This window comes from Uloborus diversus, chromosome 9, assembly GCF_026930045.1.
Source record: "Uloborus diversus isolate 005 chromosome 9, Udiv.v.3.1, whole genome shotgun sequence".
Lineage (NCBI taxonomy): Eukaryota > Metazoa > Arthropoda > Arachnida > Araneae > Uloboridae > Uloborus > Uloborus diversus.
The window spans coordinates 6383532-6408250 of record NC_072739.1 but is presented as its reverse complement, the minus strand read 5'-3'; the positions used below and the strand labels follow the sequence as shown (position 1 = coordinate 6408250).

At 31.7% G+C, this 24719-nt stretch overlaps 3 protein-coding genes across 3 annotated transcripts in view; 2 read left to right on the top strand and 1 right to left on the bottom strand.

Annotated features, from left to right (window-relative positions):
- Positions 1–11956, top strand: part of LOC129230622 (isochorismatase domain-containing protein 2-like) — a 106502-nt gene extending 94546 nt beyond the window's left edge. The window contains 1 exon segment of the mRNA XM_054865038.1: positions 11832–11956. The gene's annotated coding sequence lies outside the window, so the exon portion shown is untranslated.
- Positions 11042–12821, top strand: LOC129229730 (rRNA 2'-O-methyltransferase fibrillarin-like). The gene is made up of 2 exons (XM_054864097.1): positions 11042–11047; positions 11832–12821. The coding sequence occupies exons 1-2, from the start codon at positions 11042–11044 to the stop codon at positions 12780–12782; spliced, it is 957 nt and encodes a 318-aa protein (XP_054720072.1). The 3' UTR covers positions 12783–12821.
- Positions 12822–13774: 953 nt separating this feature from the next.
- Positions 13775–24719, bottom strand: part of LOC129229729 (HAUS augmin-like complex subunit 3) — a 43257-nt gene continuing 32312 nt past the window's right edge. The window contains exons 9-13 of the mRNA XM_054864096.1: positions 22562–22714; positions 21524–21617; positions 20119–20257; positions 17905–18079; positions 13775–13952 (exon numbers count right to left, since the gene is read on the bottom strand). Coding sequence (XP_054720071.1) covers positions 13821–13952; positions 17905–18079; positions 20119–20257; positions 21524–21617; positions 22562–22714 — 693 coding nt within the window. The 3' untranslated portion in view covers positions 13775–13820. The remainder of the gene's footprint in view (positions 13953–17904; positions 18080–20118; positions 20258–21523; positions 21618–22561; positions 22715–24719) is intronic.

Sequence of the window (24719 nt, the reverse complement as noted above, 5' to 3'; positions counted from 1 at the left end):
GTTGTGTGTATGAGTGTTTGTGTGTGGTGGGGAATGTGTATGTGTGTGTAGGCATATGTTTGTGTGCAGGCATGAGTGTGATGAGTGTAGGTGTCTGTATGTATGCGTGTGTGTGTGTATATATGTGTTTGTAGGTGTATGTATTTGTGTGTGTGTGCGTAGTTGTGTATGTATGCACGTGTATGTAGGATATGGATGCAACCTGGAGACGCGGTTTTCGCTATAGGAGCAGCATCGTGAGGAGTCAGTCGACAGTGATGCTGCTGGCAGAAAAATAAAATGATAGCACATCAAAACAGTCAAGTGAGAACAATAAGCAATCGTGATAGCTCAAAAAAAAAAAAAAAAAATCTTAATTATTGAAAATATTTAAATTGTATGTTTATCTGATATTTTTTCGATTCCCTTCGTGCTAATTTTCTTACAGTTAATTCTTTTCATTAAACTAGTTACAGGGGTCTGGCCAGAGGATATTTGGGTCCGTTAACGGACCCTTCACAAAAATCCGATCAACCAAAACGGACCTTTCACAAAATCCCGATCAAACAAAACGGACCTTTCACAAAATTCTGATAAACAAGATCGGATGTCAAATTGTTTATTGAAAGAGCAAATCTGAAAGCAAAATAACGCATAATTCTGTGTATAAACCGATAATTTTTGGAACCTTTTTTTAAGTCAAATTAGAGGGATCAGCTTATACAAAATCGGCTAATTTTGAAAAAAAAAAAATCGGCACTCTTGGGATGCTCCTGCAAGCGATAAATAATTGCTACTGCCAAATAAATATAATGGTTGTTTGTTTTATCACAGCTAATTAGCAGCGGTGTTTTTGTTAACTTTTCTGAAAAGGCATTGGTAAGCACTTTTCTCCGCTCATGATTTAACAAACAATAATAATATATATCTGCGAAATGAACTTAGAACTGCAAAGGGATAGTAAAGGTGAGGAAAAAATATGATCGCTTCAGATAATGTTACCAACTGCAAAATTATCATCACTTAGCGTCTGGCGTTGAACCTTTATAATGACTTGATTAGAAAATATTCTCATCATTTTGCCAGCTTGTCAATATTTGCGTTTTTACGGTGCGGTGCGATGTTTAATTGTTATTTTGGGAGAAAATTATATGGGTTTTGATTTTTCGATGCTAACACAAGGATGATTAACTTTAAGTAAACTCTTTTAATTACCTTTTTTTTTTCTTTAGATGTCTACATTTTGAAAAATGCAATCTTTTAACATCCGATATGAGAATCATATTTTGTTCTTTTTTCAAGCTAACTTAGCTTTATTAGGATTCAAATAAATGAAAAGTCTCTTTATTTCTGTTAGAACTCTCATTTCAAGTTTTTAAAGCAAAATTCCATTTCTGTTATGGGTAAAAAATTGAAATGCTAAGTAGATGGTTTATTTAATTTTATTTTTTGGGTCAACTGTGTCCACAGATATTAATGATATGTTTATCATAGGACTCTAAAATGCAATTTAAAAATAATTTTATCAAAAATATTTCTTTTACAAGCCGTTTTTATACTTTTGATGCCTTCACTTTGAGAATTGCGATCTCTTTGCATCCGCTATGGGAATCCGATTTTTCGATTTTTTAATGATTATTACGCTTTGTTAAGAGGTAAACAATTGAAATATCTTTTTATTTTTGTTTAAATCACGGAATTTATAAGTTTTAAACGAAATTCCGTGCTTTTTAAGAGTGTCTTGGGTCAAAAAGTTGAATGGTGAACCCTATTCTGAATTTTATTTTATTTATTTATATTTTTGTTACAATTATTTTAAGTACTGTATAGAAATATATCTAGTATAATTTAACATAATGTAGAATGAAATATTGATACTTGAAAGAGCGATGCCCCCCCCCCCCCGCCAAATATTAGTAAAAAAAATCCAGAATGATTTTCTCAACGTAGAAGAGGAAAACACTCAACTTTAAGTTTAATTGATGCAGTTTGTGCCATCTCTAAATTCTAAAATTTCGTTTTAACAAAAAGATTTTTTTTTTTTTGCGAAATGTTTTGATTTTTCACAAAAAACGGATCCTGTGAAAAATCCTGGACAGACCCCTGAGTTACCTGAAAAGTGCATGTTGATTTTTTACTACCATGGCGTTTGCAATGATTTACAAAAAGATTTTAAAGGAATTTGTTGTTGTTTTTATGGGAAATACTTTTTTTTTTTCACTGTAGAACCATGGTACAGTGTACACTACTTTATTTTTGGATTAAGGATTTTTTTTCTTATGAAACTTTAAAATGGGTGGAATGAATCATTTGCTTCAGGAGCTCCCAACCTTCACCCAATGCCTCTTATATTTCCATGATTAGTATAATTTATATTTCTTGTTAGCCTTCCTTAAGCTTTACTTTCATAATATTTGTTTCAAAAAATACAAATTGAAATCTCCCCCCCCCCCATTCTTGTACTAGAGCGATGTTTTCAAAACCCGGTAAAACTGGTAGCCACCAAGTTTTTTGAGTCTAGTGGCCATTGGCCACTTGAAAATTTTCTGAATCTTGAGGTCTATACTTAGTGAGATACAGCCGCATGATACGTCGAGATCCAAACGAGCAAACGTTATTTCCAAACTTTTGAAGAAAGCAATTCAAGTAATTTTTACTGAATGAGAGTAAGTTCAATTGATATGAAATTCATAACTAATTTCATTTTGTTAAAATCTTCTGGATAAAAATGTTTGAAAAATCTCTCGGATTTTTTTTCTCGGAGGTTAACAGGTATGCATTAGACCAGCGACTTATTTTTCTAATTTTCTGCCCCTGAATCTTAACATGCTCTAAAGAAAGTGAATTCCGTTGTAACGGACGTTACATTCACACACACAAAAACAATTATAAAAAGATTATGAGAGGCATATAAATGCTTCCAAATAGGAGCAAGCTATTTTTTCTTGATCGAACCAAGACTGAAGATTACTTTGATCAGGTTTCAAAATTTATTTTTGTATTTAAGCTGCAGAAAATAAGTAATATTTAACTGTAACGGATGTTACAAAAAGTGGAACATCATTTGCGCTGTGGCGTGATCAGATTAAAAAGTCTGTGAATCTATTATGTAAATTTGTTAAAAATTTTTTGATTTAACATCACAAAACATGCCTCTAATTTATCAGAACCTTGGTATTAAAATTCAGTTATTCTCTTTTGTGATAAAAAATTTTAAAATCTCTGTAACGGACGTTACGGGCTGTAACGGATGTTACACCGTGTGACACGGACATGTTGTATGCATGTACTGAATGATAAATTAATAGTTGAAAGGTGATACCTTAACTTCTTATAGACCATATAATAAAATCACAAAGTCATAGTCAATCATTTCATACAATAATTGTAAAAAGTTAAACCTATAACTTAATTATAATATTTAAAAAAAAGTACCTTCGACAAACACTTTTGCGCACTGAATTATTTTTGTGACATCTACTTCACTAAAAAGAATGTTTACATTTCATGAATTTAAAAACATATTTGCATTTTATTCACATTAAATGAAAATAACCCTTGAGCTGAAAGTAGCCTCACTGGAGCGCTGATTTTTCCGGAAATCTTGATTTACCTTGTACCATTCTGCATCTGTTTTTCCCTGCTCAATTAAAGTTCTTTTCAGAAAAGTGTGGAAAAGTTCCCGGTCTGTACCCTCAATTATTTCTTGGACTTGGGCAGGATATATCTCACCATTAAGAACAACTGTTATTAATATAATTCTTATAATATAAATGTTTCCGATGTTTGGAAGACAGTGGCGGATTTAGACGGATCATTTGGGGGGGGGGGGGGCATTCTCAAATTAGCTCAATTCTCACAGGTGTCCATCCTCCCAAGAGAGCCCAAACCAAAATAGATAATGAATACCCCCCCCCCCCCCCAAAAAAAAAAAGCAATGGCACAATCTGCACTATTGATCTACCCCCCATGCATGGCCCGAGTTACTACATCTGGTCAGAAGTTGAGTTGAATGGCCTCTAAATTGATATCATGAAAAAATGTCTGAACATTTTAAAAATAAAGATAAATTTTTCTGTTTCAAGGGAAAGGAAATAATTCTGCCCTGACTAGGAGTTAAATTTATTTCAAGTAAAACAGATCTGATAAGATTCACTATTTTTTAGTTTTCGTCATTTTTTTAAATATATTTTTTTCCTCTCCAAAAAAAAAAAAAAAATCCAAAGCTCATAAGGTTTGGAGGGAGGGGGGCATGGACACCCTCTAAATCTCCCTACTGGTCAGTAGTTTTGAGTTTCTCCATCTTTGAAGGGACTGAACAATCTTCTAACCTTCAAACTTAAGTCAATGTGACTAGATTCATGGATGGTACTAAGTTTCACTACTCTTCAAGACCTGTCACCCAGAGTTTTTAAGCATTGACTACCAACATTGCAAAAAAATAGTCTAAAATTTGGTCAGAATTTCAGTGTGAAAACATTTCCAGGGAGAGAGAATTTTGAACGTTGTCCTTTTCCTACCTCAAAGATGGTCCCTACAATTGCGTTTTTAGAGCTTCAATTCTAAAAATGTGATTGGGGAGAGCTCTCACACCTCCCTTTCCATGGCATCATATTCAAAATTGTCTAAAATCTTGTTTTTGTTGTTTCAATATCAAGAAGTGCTTGAAGAAGAGATCACAAATCCTCTCCTTGACACTACCAAAGATGGCCAACCATCATGATTTAAAAGACTTCAGTTAAAAAAAATTCCGAAATTCTCTTCCCCCACCTAATATCATAAAAGATCATCGCAAGTTGTTTTAAGAAATAAAATTTTGTAAAATTTAGCAAAAGCTTTTGAGCCCCTTAGCACCCTATTTATAAAAGAAAATTAAACCACTTAATCAAATATTGAGTATGTCACTATTTATCTTCAATATGTATTTACAATTTTAATCTTTAATGATCTTTCTCTCTGTTTATTTCATCACATTTAATACGAAAACTGGTAAAAAGGGATGCCCATCTTGATATTACATATTTTCTTACAAGGAAAAAAAGTACAATTGAGGATCAAAATGATTGTTAGAAATAGTTCTTGAGTCCACAAATGAATCAATCGGTGAACAATTTGAGTAGAACCAAAATACTGGTAAAAATTATTTTTTTCCCCATTCTTTTTACTTGAAACACTTCTAATTACAACCCCTTTAATCTCGATTTAAAAAATTAGTCGTACCTTAATCTTTATACATAAAGGTCTAATCTCTGTCCGGATGTCCGGGGTAAACGTCAAAACTACTGGAGGGATTTTAACCATTTTTTCACCATAGATAGCTAGATAATCGGGGAACAACTTAGGCTATTATTTGTTCCTTAAAATCTTAGTTTTCAAAAGTTATGGTGGAAAACAGCAAATTATTGTAATTTCCCCCATTGAAAGATTAATTAAATATAAAATCCATTGTTAGGAAAATTCGTTGCCTAACAACAGCAATATTGAAAGTAATCATAATGTAAATTTTGAATCAAGGCCTCTCTGGAGCAAGCATGACATTTATAGCTCTCTTGGGAGTTGCATTCTTATCTTTATACATAAAGGTCTAATCTCTGTCCGGATGTCCGGGGTAAACTTCAAAACTACTGGACGGATTTTAACCATTTTTTCACCATACATAGTTACATCACCATATATAGAGTAAAGAAATATACATAAGGCCCCGTCTATGGTAAGAAGGAGATGAAATTGAAGCCGGAATTGTGGGGTACAGAGGTGCAATGATTAGCGGTGTTATGATAACGTGATCACTTCGCGAGTATAATTTTCACCAATCTCGCAAAGAGACCGTATAAAGTAGCTGGCGGATTGGTTTGAATTTTAATTCATGTATTAATGCAATTTCAAAAACGTGCTCCATAAACTTGCAACAATATCTAAGTTTAAATTAACAACCAATTGAGATTCAGTAATGGAATGTTTGGAATCAAGATGTATCATAAAATGCTTAGCAAGAAGCTAAGGATCTTTGGATATAGCGGTGAAACTTCCGGCTTCAATTTCTTAGTATAGCAGGGCCTCTCTATGTAATTTCTTTACTCTATGTGATTAAACATAAAACCCTTTTTTACAAAAATTCGTTGCCTAACAACAGCAATATTAAAAGTAATTGTAATGAAAATTTTGAATCAAGGCTTCTCCGGAGCAAACATGAGTTTAAAGTCATTTAAACATTTGGAAACTCTACGTTTCGCACCCTGAGGGTAGGAGAGCTTTAGTTCAGAGTTAAAGCTTATAGTAGAGACCTTTTTTTTCTTCTTCTGTGTGCGTGTGTGTACTATTTAATTAAATGAAGCGCATGGTTTATTTAGTGATCTTTGTTTTTGTTAGTTCATATTTTGTAAATTCTTCAAAATTTTAATATGCTTAAATTCGTGCTTTCGCTTCTGAATGAATATTCGTTGGTTCTTTACACTTATTGCTATTTTACTTTTATGGGTAGGGAAGAAGCTCGATTTTTAATAGCGTCAAAGCGGTGTGTTTTGAGTTCTTTGAGTTAAAACAGAAAACGAAAGAAAGTAGCGATTGTTTCTTACAATTATTACTGACCCAGGCAACGCCGGGTACATTTGCTAGTTCTACATATATATTTCGTTTTATGTTAATTTGTCATTAGCCATTCGCTCCCCGAAAATGATTGTCTATACTCCCCCCCCCCCTCATTGGCCTTTTTCAGAACCCAGTCCAACCCTGGCTACATGTTGGCTACCATAGACTTAATGAATTGTTTGATGCATTGAATACATTTTTATAATTGGCATTTAAAAATGTGGCACCTAAAAATAAAGAAAATAATTAAGAGCAAAACTTTTTCAAAAATGTTTCACAATGTGAGGAGAATTTATTTACCTTTTTGTAACAGACGTTACATATAATACATGATGTTGTAATTATGCCTCTAATTAGACTATTTATGTTCGAAACAAGCCCAAACATGGTTTTATTTTACCTTTATAGTTTTTATATCAATATTAAATTTACTCCATCTAATTTTAGAATCATAATTTGCATTACTAATAAGGTACAAAAATAATCAATTTTACTTGCTAAAAAACACAAAAAATAGACATTTTACCATCTCTTCCTCCACTAAATAAACTTAGTATGAGAAAAAAAGCAACAGTAGATTCTTGTTCTAGGGGTTATGAGCTTTCCAATGGTGTATATGGGTCATTCCCATTGAATAGGAAAAAACCAAGTCCCATATGATTTTATAATTTTCCTTAACTTTTTTACCAATAAAGTTTATTTTTTCTGAAAATAGTACTTTTTTCCCATCTACTACTTATAATATTTATTTAAGGATAATTCTAAGCAATATTTAAAAAAATGAATTATGTGCAAAATATCATTCCCCTGGCTGTCCCAAACCCAGAAATCAGACTTTGAATCTTTTAAGCATTTATTAAATATTAATTTATTGTAATTGCAATTATTAATATAGTATCACAGTTAGTTCCTTTATAACAAGAATAAGTAATATAGAAGTATACTCTAATTCAATTATGGAAAAAAATACAATGAAGTATGTCCATGAATTTTAGCATCATTCCCCTACACTTATAAAAATAGTTCTAAAAAGTACCAATAGATGTCTCTGAAGGCAAACTTGGCATTGATCCAAATTCAATTTATGGTTTAGTAGGAATCTCTTACAAGTTTGGAGTTTGTAGCCATTTTTTTTGTCAAATGCTGATGTCCCAAGTTAAAATCCAGGGAGAATATTTTTATTGGCCATCATTACCCTGGATCAAGTTTTTAGACTAAACAAAAGGTAAGCATTTTTATATTTTGTGTTATGCTGTTAGTATAAGTTTCTTAATATATGTATTCATTTTTAAAAATTTTTGTTCCACCATGTAGTCATAAGGTAGATATTACTAAAAAAACATCATTCCCCTAGCATCATCCCCCTGCATGTTTTTAAGGCAGGGGAATGATTCTAGTCAGGGGAATGATGAAATTTTAGGAATATAATTAAGATATTAACCAAAAATATTATTAATGCTAATAAAGCAACTGAATGATGATGTATTTTAAAAACATGCATGTTAACTATAAATAGTTATAATGATTTTTCTTTAAAATTAAATTTTTTTTGAATTATGAAATTTTAAAGATAAGAAAAATGTTAAATTTAGTAAATATTTTATTATTCAAATATTTCATAAAATTTCTCAATACTTTGGATTAATGTATATAACATTTACCTGATTATTTATTATTTAATTTGAATTTTAAACATTTTTTATTAGTTATTTTTCAAGTATTTTTTTTAATTAAATGTAACTGTATTTTTCATCTTCATAACTGAAAAGAAATTAATGGCCAATTTAATGCATTATTTATATTTTAAAAAATCTATAATTTTAAATATTTGATTAAAATTATGGGAAAATCATTAGATTCATTAAATTTGAATATATCTGAATTTCATTTTTAATTTAAAGCTATTTTAGTACTTTAATTGAAACATTTATCTACAGAATAGGAAAGTAAATTTTTACTTCGTTTGCATCCGATTTCTATTTAATTGATTAATATCGACAAAATAAGATTTTTTAAAAAAAAGGAAAAAAAACTCATGCTTTTCATTAAGATTGTTAAGACTAAAAAAGAATGACTCAAATTAAACTGATAACATTGCATTTTCTATAAAAGTTCTCCTTGTTTTCAGGAAGATGCCCAATGTAAAGAAAAATTTAACTAGAGAAGAGAAACTAAAAAATAAAAGAGAAGCTCAGCGAAAACGCTATCAGAAGATAAAAAATGACCCAATTGCATATGAAAAACAGAAAGAAAAGGAACGGCAAAAATACTTGAAAAAAAAGATGAAGGGTATAATAAAGCCCATCACAGAGATGACTCCTCGAGAGAAACGAAGAAAGCGTAAACAATGGAAAGCTAATTCCAAAAATTACCGAAAGCGGTCAAGTATCTCTCAACATCAACCCTTGGCTGAAGAAATACCAACAAATTCTAATAGCTCACAGCCAAGCACAAGCTCAACATCAAATTTATTCAGCACCCCTTTCTCTGATTTAAGATCAAACAATGATCTAACTAAAAGCCGTAAATTATCTGGACGAAAACGTGTTATGCGCAACAGAAGTGCCCTTCATAGAAAGTGCATGAAAATGGAAAATCAGATAAAATTGCTGACAAGAAAATTAGAAAAGTACAAAAAGCGTAACTATAGGCTGAATCTTAAAATTAACAGTAAACCGGAAGATATGACTCCAAGATCGAAGACAGATTATTATCTGAAGCGAAAGGGAAAGTTTTCTTCAGTTATCAGAAGAAAACTTATATTTGGTGAGGCATTATCCGAACAGTTAACAATAGCCTATAAATCATTAAAATCAAACAAATCGAAGCGATTATATCATTATATTATATCTGGTAAAATCTTGAAAAAATATAAATTGATTGCAAGCAGCCGAAAATTTTTAAAGTATAAAAGCTATTTAGCTAATAAAGCTCGTAATCCCAAGTCTATAAAACATTTGTTATCTACCAAAAGGAAAGCCTCTGCTAATGAAGAAATCCAGAGAAGTGTAATGACATTTTTAGAAGATGATGAAAACAGTGTTTTATGTCCTGGGAAAAATGATTGTATTACAAAAAGAAAATTGAAGAAACAAAAGAGGTATCTATCCGATACTTTAAAAAATTTGCACAAAAAATACTTAAAAAACCATAAATATATTAGTTACCCAACATTCTGCCGTTTACGTCCTTTTTGGATTAATCAAGCAAGTGTGTCTGACAGAAATACATGTTTATGTGTCAAACATGAAAACATGTCTCTTCTCACTAAAAAACTGTCTTCAATTGGTATTATTAATTCAACAAACATAACAGGTTTATTAATATAACTATGTTGTACTGCTGATGATGAAAAATGTTTATTTAGAAAGTGCAATGATTGCTCGGAAAATATTTTAACCTATAATTTTGATCATGATTTTAAATTAGCATATAAAAAATGGTTAACTGTTAAGCAAGAGTATTCTGATCAAAAGACAGGTGAAACGAAAACTGTCAAAAAAACTACAAAAGAAAGTGTTACATTGTCGATTGCAGAAGCAGTTAAAGAACATAAAAAAATTTTAGATGTGTTTCTTTCCCATGAAGGTAGAAGACTACATCAATACAGAATTTTAAAAGAATTGAAAGATTCGTTAAAGCCAAATGAATTATTAGTTCACATTGATTTTAGTGAAAATTACAGTTTCAAATACAGTAAAGAGATACAATCTTATCACTTTGGAGGGTCCCGTCAGCAAGTGACCTTACATACTGTTGTGGCTTATTACAGAGCAGAAGAAGATGCAAATCTAGAGTTTCAATGCATTTGCACTGTAACAGAATCCCTTCGACATGATCCAACTGCTGTTTCGGTACATATGTACCCTGTCCTGAAGGATTTATTTTTAAAATTACCTTTGGGGGGGGGGGGTAGACACTTTATTTTTTTATAGTGATGGTCCATCAAATCAGTATCGTAATCAGAATATTTTTTTTTATATTTCTACCACATTACCTGAGGTATTTCCTCATTTGCAAAGAATTTCTTGGAATTATTCAGAATGTGGGCATGGAAAGGGGGCCCCTGATGGTGTAGGTGGAACATTAAAGCGAACTGCTGATAGAATTGTGTCTCAAGGAAAAGATATTGCTGATTTTACAACATTTGTGAAAATATTAAATGAACATTGCAAAGGCATCAAGATAATTGTAGTTGAAAAAGAAGCTATCGAAAAGAAGTTGAAAATTGGTGGTGTAAAATTTAAAGGGACCATGAAAGTTCACCAAGTTAATTGGTACCGATCCAATTCAACTCTGAAATTTCACCATATAAGCTGTGTTGATTGCAGAGGTGCAAGTGCTAAATACTGCAAGCATTTTGAAATAGGTAAAATAGATGCAAAAAATGAGTGTGTCAATATTGATGCAGACCTATTAATGTGCAATAATAATAAAAGCTTGTTTAGCATAGGAGATTGGGTGTTAGTTCACTATGATGGTAAACTTTACCCAGGAGAAATACTACAATTATTACCTGGGGAAGTGGAGATAAATGCCATGACATATACTGGCATACCAGGACGTTTTAAATGGCCAAGAGACATGGATATACATCGTTATCCTCTTGAAGACGTAGAGAGAAAACTTGCAAAGCCTGAACCATGTGACAGCAGAGCAATATATTTTTCTTTTCCAAATGAGTCATTTTAAAAGTTCAAGTTTGTCATTCTATAAGTTTACCCATTATAAAATCAGTATCTTATAAAATAATTGTGAAATCTGTGTTAAAAAAACTTAAATGTTCACATGTAATACTTTCTTTTAATAAATATAGTTATTGATATGAAATGTTCTATCATTAATAGATGTCTACTGTGCTTCATAAATTGTTAAATCATTACCCTGGCAGATAGTCATTCCCCTGTTTCAAAATATCATTCCTCTGCTCTATAGCATCATTCCCCTGGCAGCTGATTTTTTAAAAATTTAAATAAAATATTAAATTTTAGGAATTATGAATGTCAAATGATAGCTCTTATATAAAATAAGTTTTTAAAGCTATCTATGAAGAAAAAAGTCAATTAGTTCACAGTTTGTAAATTTTTAATTTGCAACTTCCAAATTACCCTGTTTGTAGAGAATGACCCATATAACTCTTAGGGATTTGTTTAAATTGTGATTTTCTGACCCCTTGGTTTCATGTTAGCTGGAATTCACCAGAAGACCCTCTCGTTCTGTGTCTTGACAAATTGTTATTCTAAATGCATTATATTAATTTGCAGGTGGTTTCCGAGGAGGCAGAGGTGGTGATCGTGGTGGATTCCGTGGAGGACGAGGTGGTGATCGTGGCGGATTCCGCGGAGGACGAGGGTGGCGACCGTGGTGGATTCCGAGGAGGACGAGGTGGCGACCGTGGTGGATTTCGAGGAGGAAGGGGAGGTGACCGTGGTGGACGAGGCAGAGGATTTGGTGGCGGTCGCGGAAGAGGTGGTGGTGGCCGTGGAGGCAAAAAGACAATTGTTGAACCCCATAGGCATGAAGGTATTTTCATTTCACGTGGCAGTCAAGATACCTTACTGACTCTGAATCTTGTGCCAGGAGATTCTGTTTACAATGAAAAGAGAATAACCGTAGAGGAAAACGGAGAGAAAAAGGAGTACAGAACGTGGAACCCATTCAGGTCAAAGTTAGCAGCCGCTGTAATGGGTGGGATTGGTGAAATCCACATGAAGAGAGGCTCGAGAGTGCTCTATCTGGGAGCTGCTTCCGGTACCACAGTCTCGCATGTATCTGACCTAGTTGGACCTGAAGGGCTGGTTTATGCAGTGGAGTTTTCTCACCGCTCTGGAAGGGATCTGCTATGCGTTGCCCAGAAGAGAACCAACATTGTTCCCATTATTGAGGATGCCCGACTTCCACTACGGTATCGTATGATAGTCGGCATGGTTGATGTCATATTTTCAGACGTGGCGCAGCCTGATCAAGCGAGGATTCTTGCGCTCAATGCACAACAATACCTAAAAGACGAAGGACATTACATCATATCCATCAAAGCTAATTGCATCGATTCCACAGCAAGTCCCGAGGCCGTTGTTGCCAGTGAAGTTGAAAAGCTGCGTTCTGATAAACTGAAACCTCTAGAATCATTGACTTTGGAGCCCTATGAAAGGGACCACACTGTTATCGTTGGAGTGTATCGACCTCGACCAAAAGATGAAAGTATGAACGAGTGATGTAAGGATTCTAAATAAATGTTACTCTAATTATTTTTACTCTGAAGCAAATTATTGTTATTTTTTCAATTCAATGCTGTATCATACCCTATTATTGAATGGATTTAATGCTTTATTATTAGTTAATCTGTAAAAGTCGTAATGCAGTAATTAATGTCGATGAAATGATAAAAGCAAATTGATTGTTGTAAACATTCATGATTTTTTAAATTTTTCTCATATGTTCATCTTACAAGCTGAATTTATTTTAAATTGTTGACTAGCAAATCTTTCATAGCTTGTATTGACCAACAAATGCAGTAGGTATCCTTTTTTGTGTCATTTACAATGTTCTGGTTATCGTTCCAGGCTTTCGCAATTTTTTATCATGGTTAAAGAATGCATCGCTTGACATTTTTTATATTAATCTTTAAAGGTTACATAATAAAAATTCCTTGCCCACACAGTAGCTTCATTATTTTCTACTGTCGTATATCCTGATTGGAAATTATGGCAGTTGACTAATGGTCTCACTTACATAATTCCTCACTCAGAAATGTATTTTCTCGACCTTGATTTTTTAAAAAATTTCAATTAAACTTCAAGGGACTGCAAATCTTGTTTATTGTATTGGAAATTTTGTTGGGACAGGATTTCGCTGTACCACACGACAATGTATTTGATGACTTTAAAATGAAAACCAGAATTTTTTTAGGGAAATTTTCAACATAACATCCAGAATAAGGATGTACATTGTGGATAAGGCTCCAAAGAAAAATAAGTACACATATAGGACTAAATTGTTAAAATTAATTTCAGATAATATGTACAATTCAAAGGGGAATGGGCCAGCTGTAGATTCTCGCTGCTACATCAACTGGACAAGTAAGAGATTATGTTAAGTAAGGCAGTTGGAAACATGTATGAAATAGAAGCGAAAAGCATAATTACATCAATGATAATTATTTTAAATATAAATTTTATTACTTTTATTTTTTACAAAAGGAGTTAAAAAGGAAAAACAATTACAGAATTTAAGTATGCAACAATTACAAAATATCAAGTATGTTTCATATTTTTTTCCATGGCTACTTTAATTTCTTTCATGGTCTTTTCAAAAAGTTCTCTGTTCGTGAGTGCATATGCAAACAGTTTCCTCTTCAAAGCCAAATTTTTCTTCCTTTCTAGCAGCTAAACAAAGAATACAAACTTTTTTTTTTAAATATATATGTACAAAACAAAACTTAGGAATAAACTTTTTTTTCTGTAAAATAAGCGAACAGTTGGTTGACAATGTCGAAAGTCAATATAACGGTTGCAGCGAGTATAAAATGTCACTTAAGTTTAAGAAGACAAAATGTCTCTAACCAGTGGTGAGAAGAATGGAAAGAGAAAACAGTTGAACCACACTGAAGCATTTTTGAACAGCTTAAAATGATTCTCAGAAAGAGACAAAAAAAACCTGGGTATAATATGTACAGAGCTGCCAACTGCTACGAAAAAATCGTAGTTTAGTTTCTGCGAACTACAACTTTGAAATACGATGCAACGAATATTTTAATTGTATTCTCATCCCATGAAACATTTCAATCATTACACAGATAACATCTATTTCAAAATCATTTAGGTGAGTGAAATGATTCTCGTGGGCAAGAACACATCAAAGTTTATAACATTTCTAAAGGTGGGAAAAAATGAAAAAAAAAATTGAAAACCAATACTAGTTGTAATGTAGAAAACCAATACTAGATCAATTACTTGAGGCTTTTGCATCGGTTTTTAGAAGGCCATTTCTGGCTATAAAATGATACTTTCGTAATATAATTCAGTAGTACCCGACCTATCAAAAAATATATTCTATAGCCTTCTAAAACCATGGAGGTAGGAATACAGGAGGGAACATGCCGTATCTACTACCATTGTTGCTTTTGAAGTAACTTTGAGAGAGCAGTGGCCATGTTGGTTGGTGAGAAAGGGGGAAGAGACTTGTATTACTTGGGCGAAAATTTCGCGTGTTTTACTTTTGTCGCTCAAATTCATAATGAAAGTATTTTTTGCCTACCTAAGAAATAAAAAAATAATGCATGGTCAACTGGTTTTAAAATACTATTTTTATAAAAAAACACAATGACTTTCCCATCGATACGAATACAGAATTATCAAAATTTTGCAGCCTATGTCTAGATTATAAAATTAGAATACAGCACAATGAAAAAAAGCAGCTAGAAATCAACAAAGATATATAAAGGAATAACATAAATGAAAAGCTAATTTTGATAAAGTTGCCAGAATGAGGATAAAACTAAAATAAAACTGTAACAAAATTTAGATAGTTTTAAAAAAGGAATATCATGTAAATGAATGTTAAATAGTATAAAATTCTAAAAAACTACCCATCCAGTTCTTTGAATTTTGATGATTCATTCACCTTTTCTTTCTTTATTGTTTAGAGATGCACGGAATACTTGGTTGGTATTCAGTATACTGCATATCGGCAGACAAACCAAATATTTGGTTTGGCAGAGTACTTCAATATTCGGCAACCAAATAATAAACAAATTTAAAACTTCGAATTTTCCGAAAGAAATATTTTTTTTTTATGCAATGAATGAAAGTATCAGTATAATTGAACCATATCACAATATTAATTAAAATTCTTATTAATTTTATCACGTCTAAATTATATTGTTTGAAAAAACGCTCAGACCTTAAATTTTGTTGCTTTTCAATGTTTATTAAATCTTCTGACACATTACATTAGCTTTACTATTATATAAATATGACACAATAACCAGAAAAAATTTATAATGTTAATAAGTAATAAATGTAAAACATTTATTTATTACTAGTTTACATTAATTGCTAATTTTTTTACTTAAAATCCTGAATGTAGTAACCTCCATGCATAAAAAGGAATATTGATTTAAAAAAAAAAAACAATTTATTTCAATAACATTTGTAATCAAAGTTTAATTTACACTTAATAACCAAAAATGAAAGCATCCGACAATGTTTCGAATTTCATTTCTATTTTATTGATAGAATTGTTTACAGGTTACCGAAGAGTAGCAGCAAATCACATCAATAAATTTTGATTTGTAATGATATTTTAAGCAACTCGAGTTTGTGTTTGTAAGCAAGATAAATGCAGGATTATGTATGACACTATATGTTGCCATCATCATCTGTTATTGAATCATAAGTTATGGAAGAAATTAACTATCCATTTATGCAGAATTAGCAAGGAATCTCCTTACTACGTGCATTATTAGTGCAGTTGAAGGCTACACAATACGCCTTAAAGTTAAAATTTGATTTTAAAAAAAGTTCGGCAATTTCCGTATCTGAAACATTGCAGACAGTTTCCCGATACATGGAAGATGGCGGCTGGTTACGGTCATCGCTTCCAGAAATTTCCCCTGTGCTCCATCCTGCGATTCCTACATCCATGTCAAAACAAGATAGTTTTTTTTAGGTTTTTTCGAATGATTGTTGTAAACTTGAGGACATGACCAAAAAGTCAGAATTTTTGTTTCTAAAAACAGGTGGAAACTTCATTACAATAAAATAATCCTCATATGCATGATCGAATAACGCTCCTGACATCAACAATGAAACTCGCTCCATGGAATGATAATTTGATAATATTTTTTGGTAATTTGACCCCCCCATGCATGGAAATGCTTTATTTTGACATAGCTGACCTGGTCCCGGGTGGGCCTTGGGTAAAAAAAGGTAGGGCAGCACTGACATGATTTAAGACATTTATGCCTTAAATGAAACATTAGTAAACCTTAAATTATTATCTGTAAGTAAGACAAGACAGTGACATGTGAGGCAATGACTTACCTTAATTTGCAACAACCTTAAATAATTTTATTAAAAAAAATATTTGCACAAAGCACCGTTTTACAGAGTTCATACTCAATTGGATAAAAAATTTCCAAGACTTTTTCAGGACTTCATAAAATTTTTCATGACCTTGTTACACGAAGGGAATAGTACTATTTAATGTAAAAGCTGACAATTTCCGGAAATGGGCATTAGAAAAATTGTTGCGTAAGTGCCACTACCTCATTGGAGCACTTACTTGTGACTGAAAAAATATCAGTGCACACTGCAGAAACTAATAAATTATTCTTATTTGTTTTTATCATACAAATTCAAGCAAAATAAAAATATAGTGAATGCAATACTGATGTTTAAATGTCTAACAAATATTTTATGAATGCTGTCGAATAGTAATGCATGGGACAAAAATTGAATGAGTCATTACTAAGTTTCCAATAATAAATTTAATTCATAAAAACATTGGCCTTTGATGTCAATAGTGCATCTAATCATCCATGTAACTTGACAGTATATGCATTCATTAAAATAAAGCCACGTTTTTCAGTAAATTCCTTTTTCTAAACCAGATGTTTCATTTGACCACGAGGATCAGTTTTGAGAGCTGTATGTAGGGCACTACTGTTTTAGAGTATTAGAATTCCCCTATTTCTATGTTCTATTGCCTGACTAAAGTCTTCATTTTCTAAAGCCTTCAACATATTAAGACAAACTCTGGTAAATTTAATAATGAATTTTTTACAAGTTGTTGAAACGAACTCGGATGCAATTGAATTACACTTTTTGAGGGGGCGTGGCAAAATCAAGAATGTGCAAGTTCACTACTACAAAATACAAAATATAAGAAGTGCTGAAAATAATGGTGAATTCAAAATTAGTGACGCCCCAGTAGTAAAATTGCATTGCAAAAAAAGGCGGGCAAGTGTTACAGAAGCGGATGCAATAGGATTCCTAAACTCAGGTTTGTTTTTGAGATTGTTCAATTTGTATGCAATATTACTAAATCACTCAATATTTCTAGCGCTCTTTTAGCTATTGTTACTGTCCAAGACATGTTTCAATGACTTAAAATAAATTTCCATGACTTATAATGAAAAGATTAGTTTTCCATGACTTTTCCAGGTCTGAAATTTGATTTTTTTTTTTCCAGGATTTCCATGACCCCTATGAACTCTGGTTTTAATTATTTAATAAATGAAAAAAGTATATTGTTTTCCAAATAACAGGTTGTATATGTTCCATGAATACTGTAATTTTATGAGGAAAAAAGTACTTCAAATAATTAAAAGCTTACCTTTTTCTTTTGGTTAAACTGTTGCTGAAATTCTGACATCTTAGATTCAAGACTCATAACTCTTAGACTTAAACTGTTGAGTTCAACATTAATAGATCCGTCAAGGTCGCAAAATTCAGGATGTTCCTTATGTTCTCCAGAGAAAAATTTATCAATAGACCAGCTATATTTCTCACTATGAAGAAAAAAAAAAGACTCATAGGAATTGAGAAATGAAAATTTAGCATCATGAATAAATGAATTAGAAAGTTCTAACATATGCAAGGTTGCCACTGAGTCCTACTACTAAAAGTAGTTGCTTTAGTAGTCTGCAATATGAAAAATAGTAACCAGATGCAGAAAATAGTTTCTGAAATAGTCACTTATTTTTTCAATAGCATTTTTGTCATAATAATGTACTGATACTTTGATAAATCGACATATCTTGGCTACATGGCATGCAAGCAATGCCACTCAAAACAGAGTAGATCTAAACCCTTAACAAAACCTGAAAAAATAAAAAATAAAAACAAAAAACCAGACTACATAAAAATTAAAAAGAAAAATATATAAACCCAGTAGTTTAGAATGTTATTCAGTACAACTGAATAACTACAGCATTGAAATAGTTTTATAATCGATACACAATCATAAATTAAAAAGCAGAATAGAAGGATCAACAGCCGGGGGCCCATTCCTTTTTTACCAGTCAAGGAACCCCGTAAAATTTGAACGGCCCCGACTGTTGATCCTTCTATTCTGTTTTTGAACTTATGATTTGTCGTATGTGTGTATCAACTAGAAAACTATTTCACCGTTGTAGTTATTCAGTAAAAATTAATAACATTCTAAACTACTAAGCTTATATTTTTTGCTATTTAGTTTTTTGGTTTTTACGCAGTTGGGTTTTTTGTTTTTATTTAATAATTATTTTTTATTTTAAACTTTTTAGTTTATTTTCATTGACTTAGCTATAGTGATTATCAGACGGTAAATTTTGCAATCTTGTCATTTTATTGAGAGTTTATATATCGTGAGGATTATTAAGTAACTTGCCGTAGTCTAAACTACTGATTATTAGTCCCTCTAGGGACCTTACTTGATACATATTCTTGACCTTTAGCAAAAATGCACAAACTCAAGTCAACCACAGCTATATAAACAGCCTGAATAATTCATGATGACGCCAGCTCGCTAGTCGGGTCAAATCTCCCTTGCAAAACTAAAAAAGCCTGTCAAGAAAGTACATGTCGCGAAACTCAGTCCTCTGAACCACGGCAAAACAAATGCAACATGTTAGAGATGAAAATCGAATTAGTAGACTTGATAAACAAAAAAATTCAGGCAGCCAAAACGCTACCTGCATTTCTCGCTGTCACATGCAAGTAGCGTGCGACACAATCTCGAACTGACAATATTGCAAATGGTTGTTGATATGGAGTATTTTGATTATTGTCATGTGTTTAGTGACACTCCCAAGGTTGATTCAAATCGATTGACGCAAGAATCATCAAAATTGGCCAATGCATTTAGCCCATACAAAGCCGAATAAGAACAAACATACATAGACTCATGAACACATTATCCTCCTTTGCCTCGCGCACACACAGTCTGGTAAAAAAGGTTTTTGACACTCCAGACTTCAGTCTAACAACCCTGTTAATGAATATAAAACAAACAAGTACTGACTCATTCTGGTATAATTTCATATAGACTATTAATAAAAGACAAAAGTATTTAATAAAAGACTAGTAATAAAAGACCTGACTGCATAAAAAGCCCGAGAAATGCAGTATTCATGATATTTCCAATCGTATGAAAAAATAGTGCTAGTTTTCAAAAAATTAATGAAATGAGGCTAGGAAAAATAAAGAAAAAGTTTACTGACATGCATTTACAATATACACAACAGTTCATGGTGGAATATGAATCGTAAGTTGTAGCTTAAACTGTAATGATATTTTGATACTAGATGTAAGGAATAAATACTTGTTTGTTCATTAATTTAAAAAAAAAAAATACTTATTAAAGAAATGGTTTTTCAAGAAATACAAATTTTTTTTTCTGCGATGTCATATGGAATGCAGCATATTTTTTTTTTTTTTTTGGAAAATATAATTTTTTCAGGAGGCAAAGGAAAATTTCTAAACATCCAAATGAGAGATTTAACAAAGCACGATGAAACTAGACATTACTGTCGATAATGATAGTGATGCAAAAAGGGGGAAAACTTACACAGATTCAACTTGTAGCTGAAATTCCTCTTCTAATTTTGACAGCTTTATTTTCTTATCCTCTAACTTCTTTAGTTGCTTTAGAATGTCAGGCAAAGCTGGATGGGAGTCATTTAAAAGTTCCAGGTCATCTGCATTCACTGTAAAATAATTTTGAGTTTTGAAACAGACTAAAACATTTTTAAAATAGCACCAGAAATGAAAATTTAAAGTACTTGATTGAAGGGTTAGCATTTGTTTACTCTACTCACCATTAATACTATCAGTTGCATTTAGTCGGAAAGCCCAGCACCGCCAGACCTTACTTTTTTTTTGAGTAACAAAATGTGTAGGACAGAATAGAGTTATCATATACTTTGAACATAATACGCATGTCTATTAACTTGGGCCAAGGGAAAATTTGCAGGTACTGGGTACTGAATGTATGCAAAAACAGTGACAACCTTACTTATTTTCTGTGTCTCAATTTTTATATTATGATACTCTGGGAACTATTCTGAAACATTTTATAAAATGCCGGACCAAATCGTATTTGCCAAACATCCCACCAGACACAATTAAAACGTTGCTGTGAGTACGAGCGTGATGTTATTATTCTTGTACTTCAGCACTGAAAAATATTGTCTGCTTTCAAAAAGCAATATTGTTAAAACAGAAAACCTGGTAAAAAGAACATCAAATAGGATTTCGGTGAATCCCCCGATTTTACGTCCCTCGAATCTACGTCTTTCCCGCAATTTATGTTTTTTTCATCAGGTCTCAGTTTTTCCTTATACAAATATTGTTAATTTAACTCGGATTACAAGTTTGTTATTTATGAATTTCCAGCATTTTAGGTTTTTCTTGGGAAATTAAAAAAAAAAGAGAAAATAATGTTCTAAAGTAAGCAATATGTTTCATTTGTGCTTTCCCAAAGATAATCCACGTTGTTGAAAGTTAATCTATGAAAATTAAAATGCTGGTAACATTATGGACATTTTGTCCACCAATTAGGATGACCAAGAAGAACAGCTCGATCTCGTCAATTCTTCGATACTGCATTGAAGAGCTTACAAATAGTGAAAGATTATTTTCTTTCTTATAAAGACCAGGAAAAAAAAACCTTGCAAAATACTTCAACTTTAGAAGATGCTGTATTTACTTTGAACTCAATGACTAAAAAGCATTTCACTAATACGGGCTATTTTCAACCTAGACGCCTGGATTCGTAACTGAATGTGTTAAAATGATCTGAAATGGTATGTGTAATACATGAAACAAACATTAAATTCCAACATGTCTTTACTGTTAGTATGGGTCCCAAAATTCGTTTCTTCAAATATCTCAAAAGCTCATTTCTGCAGATACTGTGCTTCACCATCCCACGTCAGTATTTCAATTTATTAACAATGAAGTAAAAACCTTACCTAACATTTTATAAAGTGAAATCAGAACAGGATTTTCAGTCAGGTAATCATGCATTTCTGGATCTTCTATTTTCATCATTTCATCATATTTCTCCTTTAAAAAATAAACAAGACTTTCAGTAAAAGTGCATTTAGACATGCTGATAAACCAAATGCAGTAACTGAAAGTAGTTTTGCTTTTTTTTTTTTTGCATTTGGTCAGAAGCTAAAAATTACCTTTAAATTTCATCATTCATACCCAATAGACAAACATTTTAAGATACTTTCATAAAGATGTGCATAGCAGAAATTTTGGTAACAGTCCTGCAGCCTGCTATAAAAATGTCTGCTCTTTAAACCTAAATTTTCAAGAAGAGAATGACATCTACTAATAAAGCATGAAAATTATTTCTTTTTATAAATATTTCTACACAGTCGAACCTTGCTAACACATGACCCATGGGATTGTCTATTTGTCTACAGAGTGTCACAGGAAAAGAGGTTCCTGGAAACCCCGAAACACATGTATTCAGTAATCTGTTTATTTGTGCTCAACTAACTTGGATATTTCCTGTTATTTCTCAGCACAAAAGTATTTATTTAATTTTCACCGTTGTCCATGTTACTCACTTCGACATTATTTGGTAACTCATTAGTTCTTCCATGAGCACAATTTAAGTATGAGTTAATAACTTTATGATGCTATGTATGAATGCTTTGAGAGCTTTGATATACTTTTGTTACATTTTATCGTCATTTCCACAATAGTAATTCTGCTCCAGCATTTTTAAGTGCAAATTTTGGTAACATAGAGGGGGAGGGTTGATTTGAAAGGGATTTTTTAAGGGGGGGGGGGGTCCATACAATTTGAACGGGTTGCTCCATTGTTTTTTTGGGGGATGTGTATCACCAGGTAACTTGCATCTGTAGCTGACATATTAAAGATAACAAAGATCAACCAAGTACTTAATTATAGCAAGGAAACAAATATTTTATTCAAAACTTTAAAATTAAAATTGATAACAAGTAATCCAATAAAAAACATCATTACCAACACACCTTTCGTTCACACAAGGAAGCAGTTTCTGATTCTAACCAATCAGCTGAACTTTCAATGTGATCTTTCAAATCGAAAAGGTTATTGTAGTACAAGCTCATATTAAACATCAGCAGTTCTAGCCTGAGTCGCTGGTCATACAACATCTTTGCTGGCTGAAAAAATAAAAAGATGAAAATTTAAAAAAACAAGCATAAATAATTAAGATCATCAAGGTTTTTAAAATTGTGCAGAGAAACTGCATAAGAACTTTTAATTTCTTGCACTGTTAACAAAAGTTTTCCAGAGTTAACAAAAATTATTCTAAGGAGATACACACTCTAATAAACTAATAATGAATAAACTATCCACCCACCTTATTTATATAACCTATTTTTTTTAACTAATCATTCAGGATTCATTAACATATATTTGAATATTTTCCACGGCATAATCCATTGGAAGCACAATTACAGATGCAAGAAAATATGTCAATGGAAAACATGTACCAATGCTTTTGACAGAATTGAAAATAGGTTCAGGCTCGGAAGAAATGAAGAGTAAAAATGGAAAACGCAGTAAGTGCCACAATCCTATTTCTGATGCCCTGCAGAGGCACTTACTGCGTTTTCTATTTTTTTGCATTATGGATTGAACCAAGATAAATAACCTTCAATGGCACTTACTGCGCTCTCCACTGCACAGGAACTAACTCTTACTCAACTGGTGGACCCTAACAACGTTATTTTAACTACTTGCAGGGGGATAGGCACATAAATTGTTTACCACAGTGAAATGCTTGATATTTACCACAATTTGACAAAAAAAAAATTTTTTTTTGGCACTTAATGCATTTTCCAATTTCAGTCTTCAAATCATCTAAATAAAGTATCCATTATTGGAAGTCACCTCAATAGGAGAGGAATACCAGCATATAAGAAATTTGAATTGTGAAGTGACCAACATAATCAAAACAATGATGGGAGAGAGGTATCAAAAATCAAGGGCAGGCAGAGGGAAAAAGTAAAAAAAAAAAAAGAATTGAACAGAGAAATAAATAGCAGCGATCCTTAAATTTATTTTTAAAAAATGGAGTTTAGCATTTTACAACCAAAATAATACCTTTATGGAGTGTAATTTTTGCAATGAAGGGGATTGTGGGGCAAAGTGAAATGGTGAAATATTTACTCTGTTTTTAGTGCCACTCATCTGATTATATTTTAACCATATAATACCACTTGTGGTCTATTCCAGTCAAGAAAAAGTTATTCCTGAAAATCAAAGAATATGACAATACAAACAATTTTCAAAAATTAACAATTGTAACACTTTGTAATATTTTGTAGAAAGTAAAAAATGTTATTATAAAATCATAAAGTTCTTGTTTTCAAAGTTCTAAATATTAATTGAGACCTTCTAATATTTATTTAATTACTGTTAGACTTATTTTTATTATAAATATTTTATGCAATTAGTCAAGTGCATGCAAGGCAAAGTGAAATAGATCATTTCGTTTACTTCATCAATTATTTGTAAAATCAATCACGCATTCATTTATAAATTAATTTATTTACATTCCTTTACTTAAAAATTCACTTACTTATTAACTCCTTCCATTATTTTCTAATTCATTCACTACTTTATTCCCTCCTTTTTTTTCTCATACATTGATTATATATTTTACTCATTTATTCGTTGTATTGCTTCATTATCAATTCATTTATTCATTCATTCTTTTACTAACTGATCCATTTGATCAAAAATATTTTTAATTATTAAATAAAAGCGATTTTATTATTAAAATATTTATTTTTTACTTTGCCTCATAGAAAAATAAAGTGCAAAATTTCCACTTTTTTTTTAAGGTATAGAATTACTGCAAGAATTAAAAATAATGTTTCCATGTAAGTTTTATTATAAAATACATTATTTTTTCGTTATGTACTGCAATTTTCAAAACAAATTTTCATTCTGTTCATTTTGAAAAAAGTAAGTTACCTTAAATACTTCACTTTGACCCACATTTCCTTACAATTAAACACCTTTAAACACACTTGAAAATGCACCTGAAACTTGTTAAACAATCAAATGAAATTCACAATATTAATTTCAAATCACTAGATAAAAAGATTTCAAAATATTTCTGTTAAACACTTTGGTAATGCGTCTAATACATTGTAG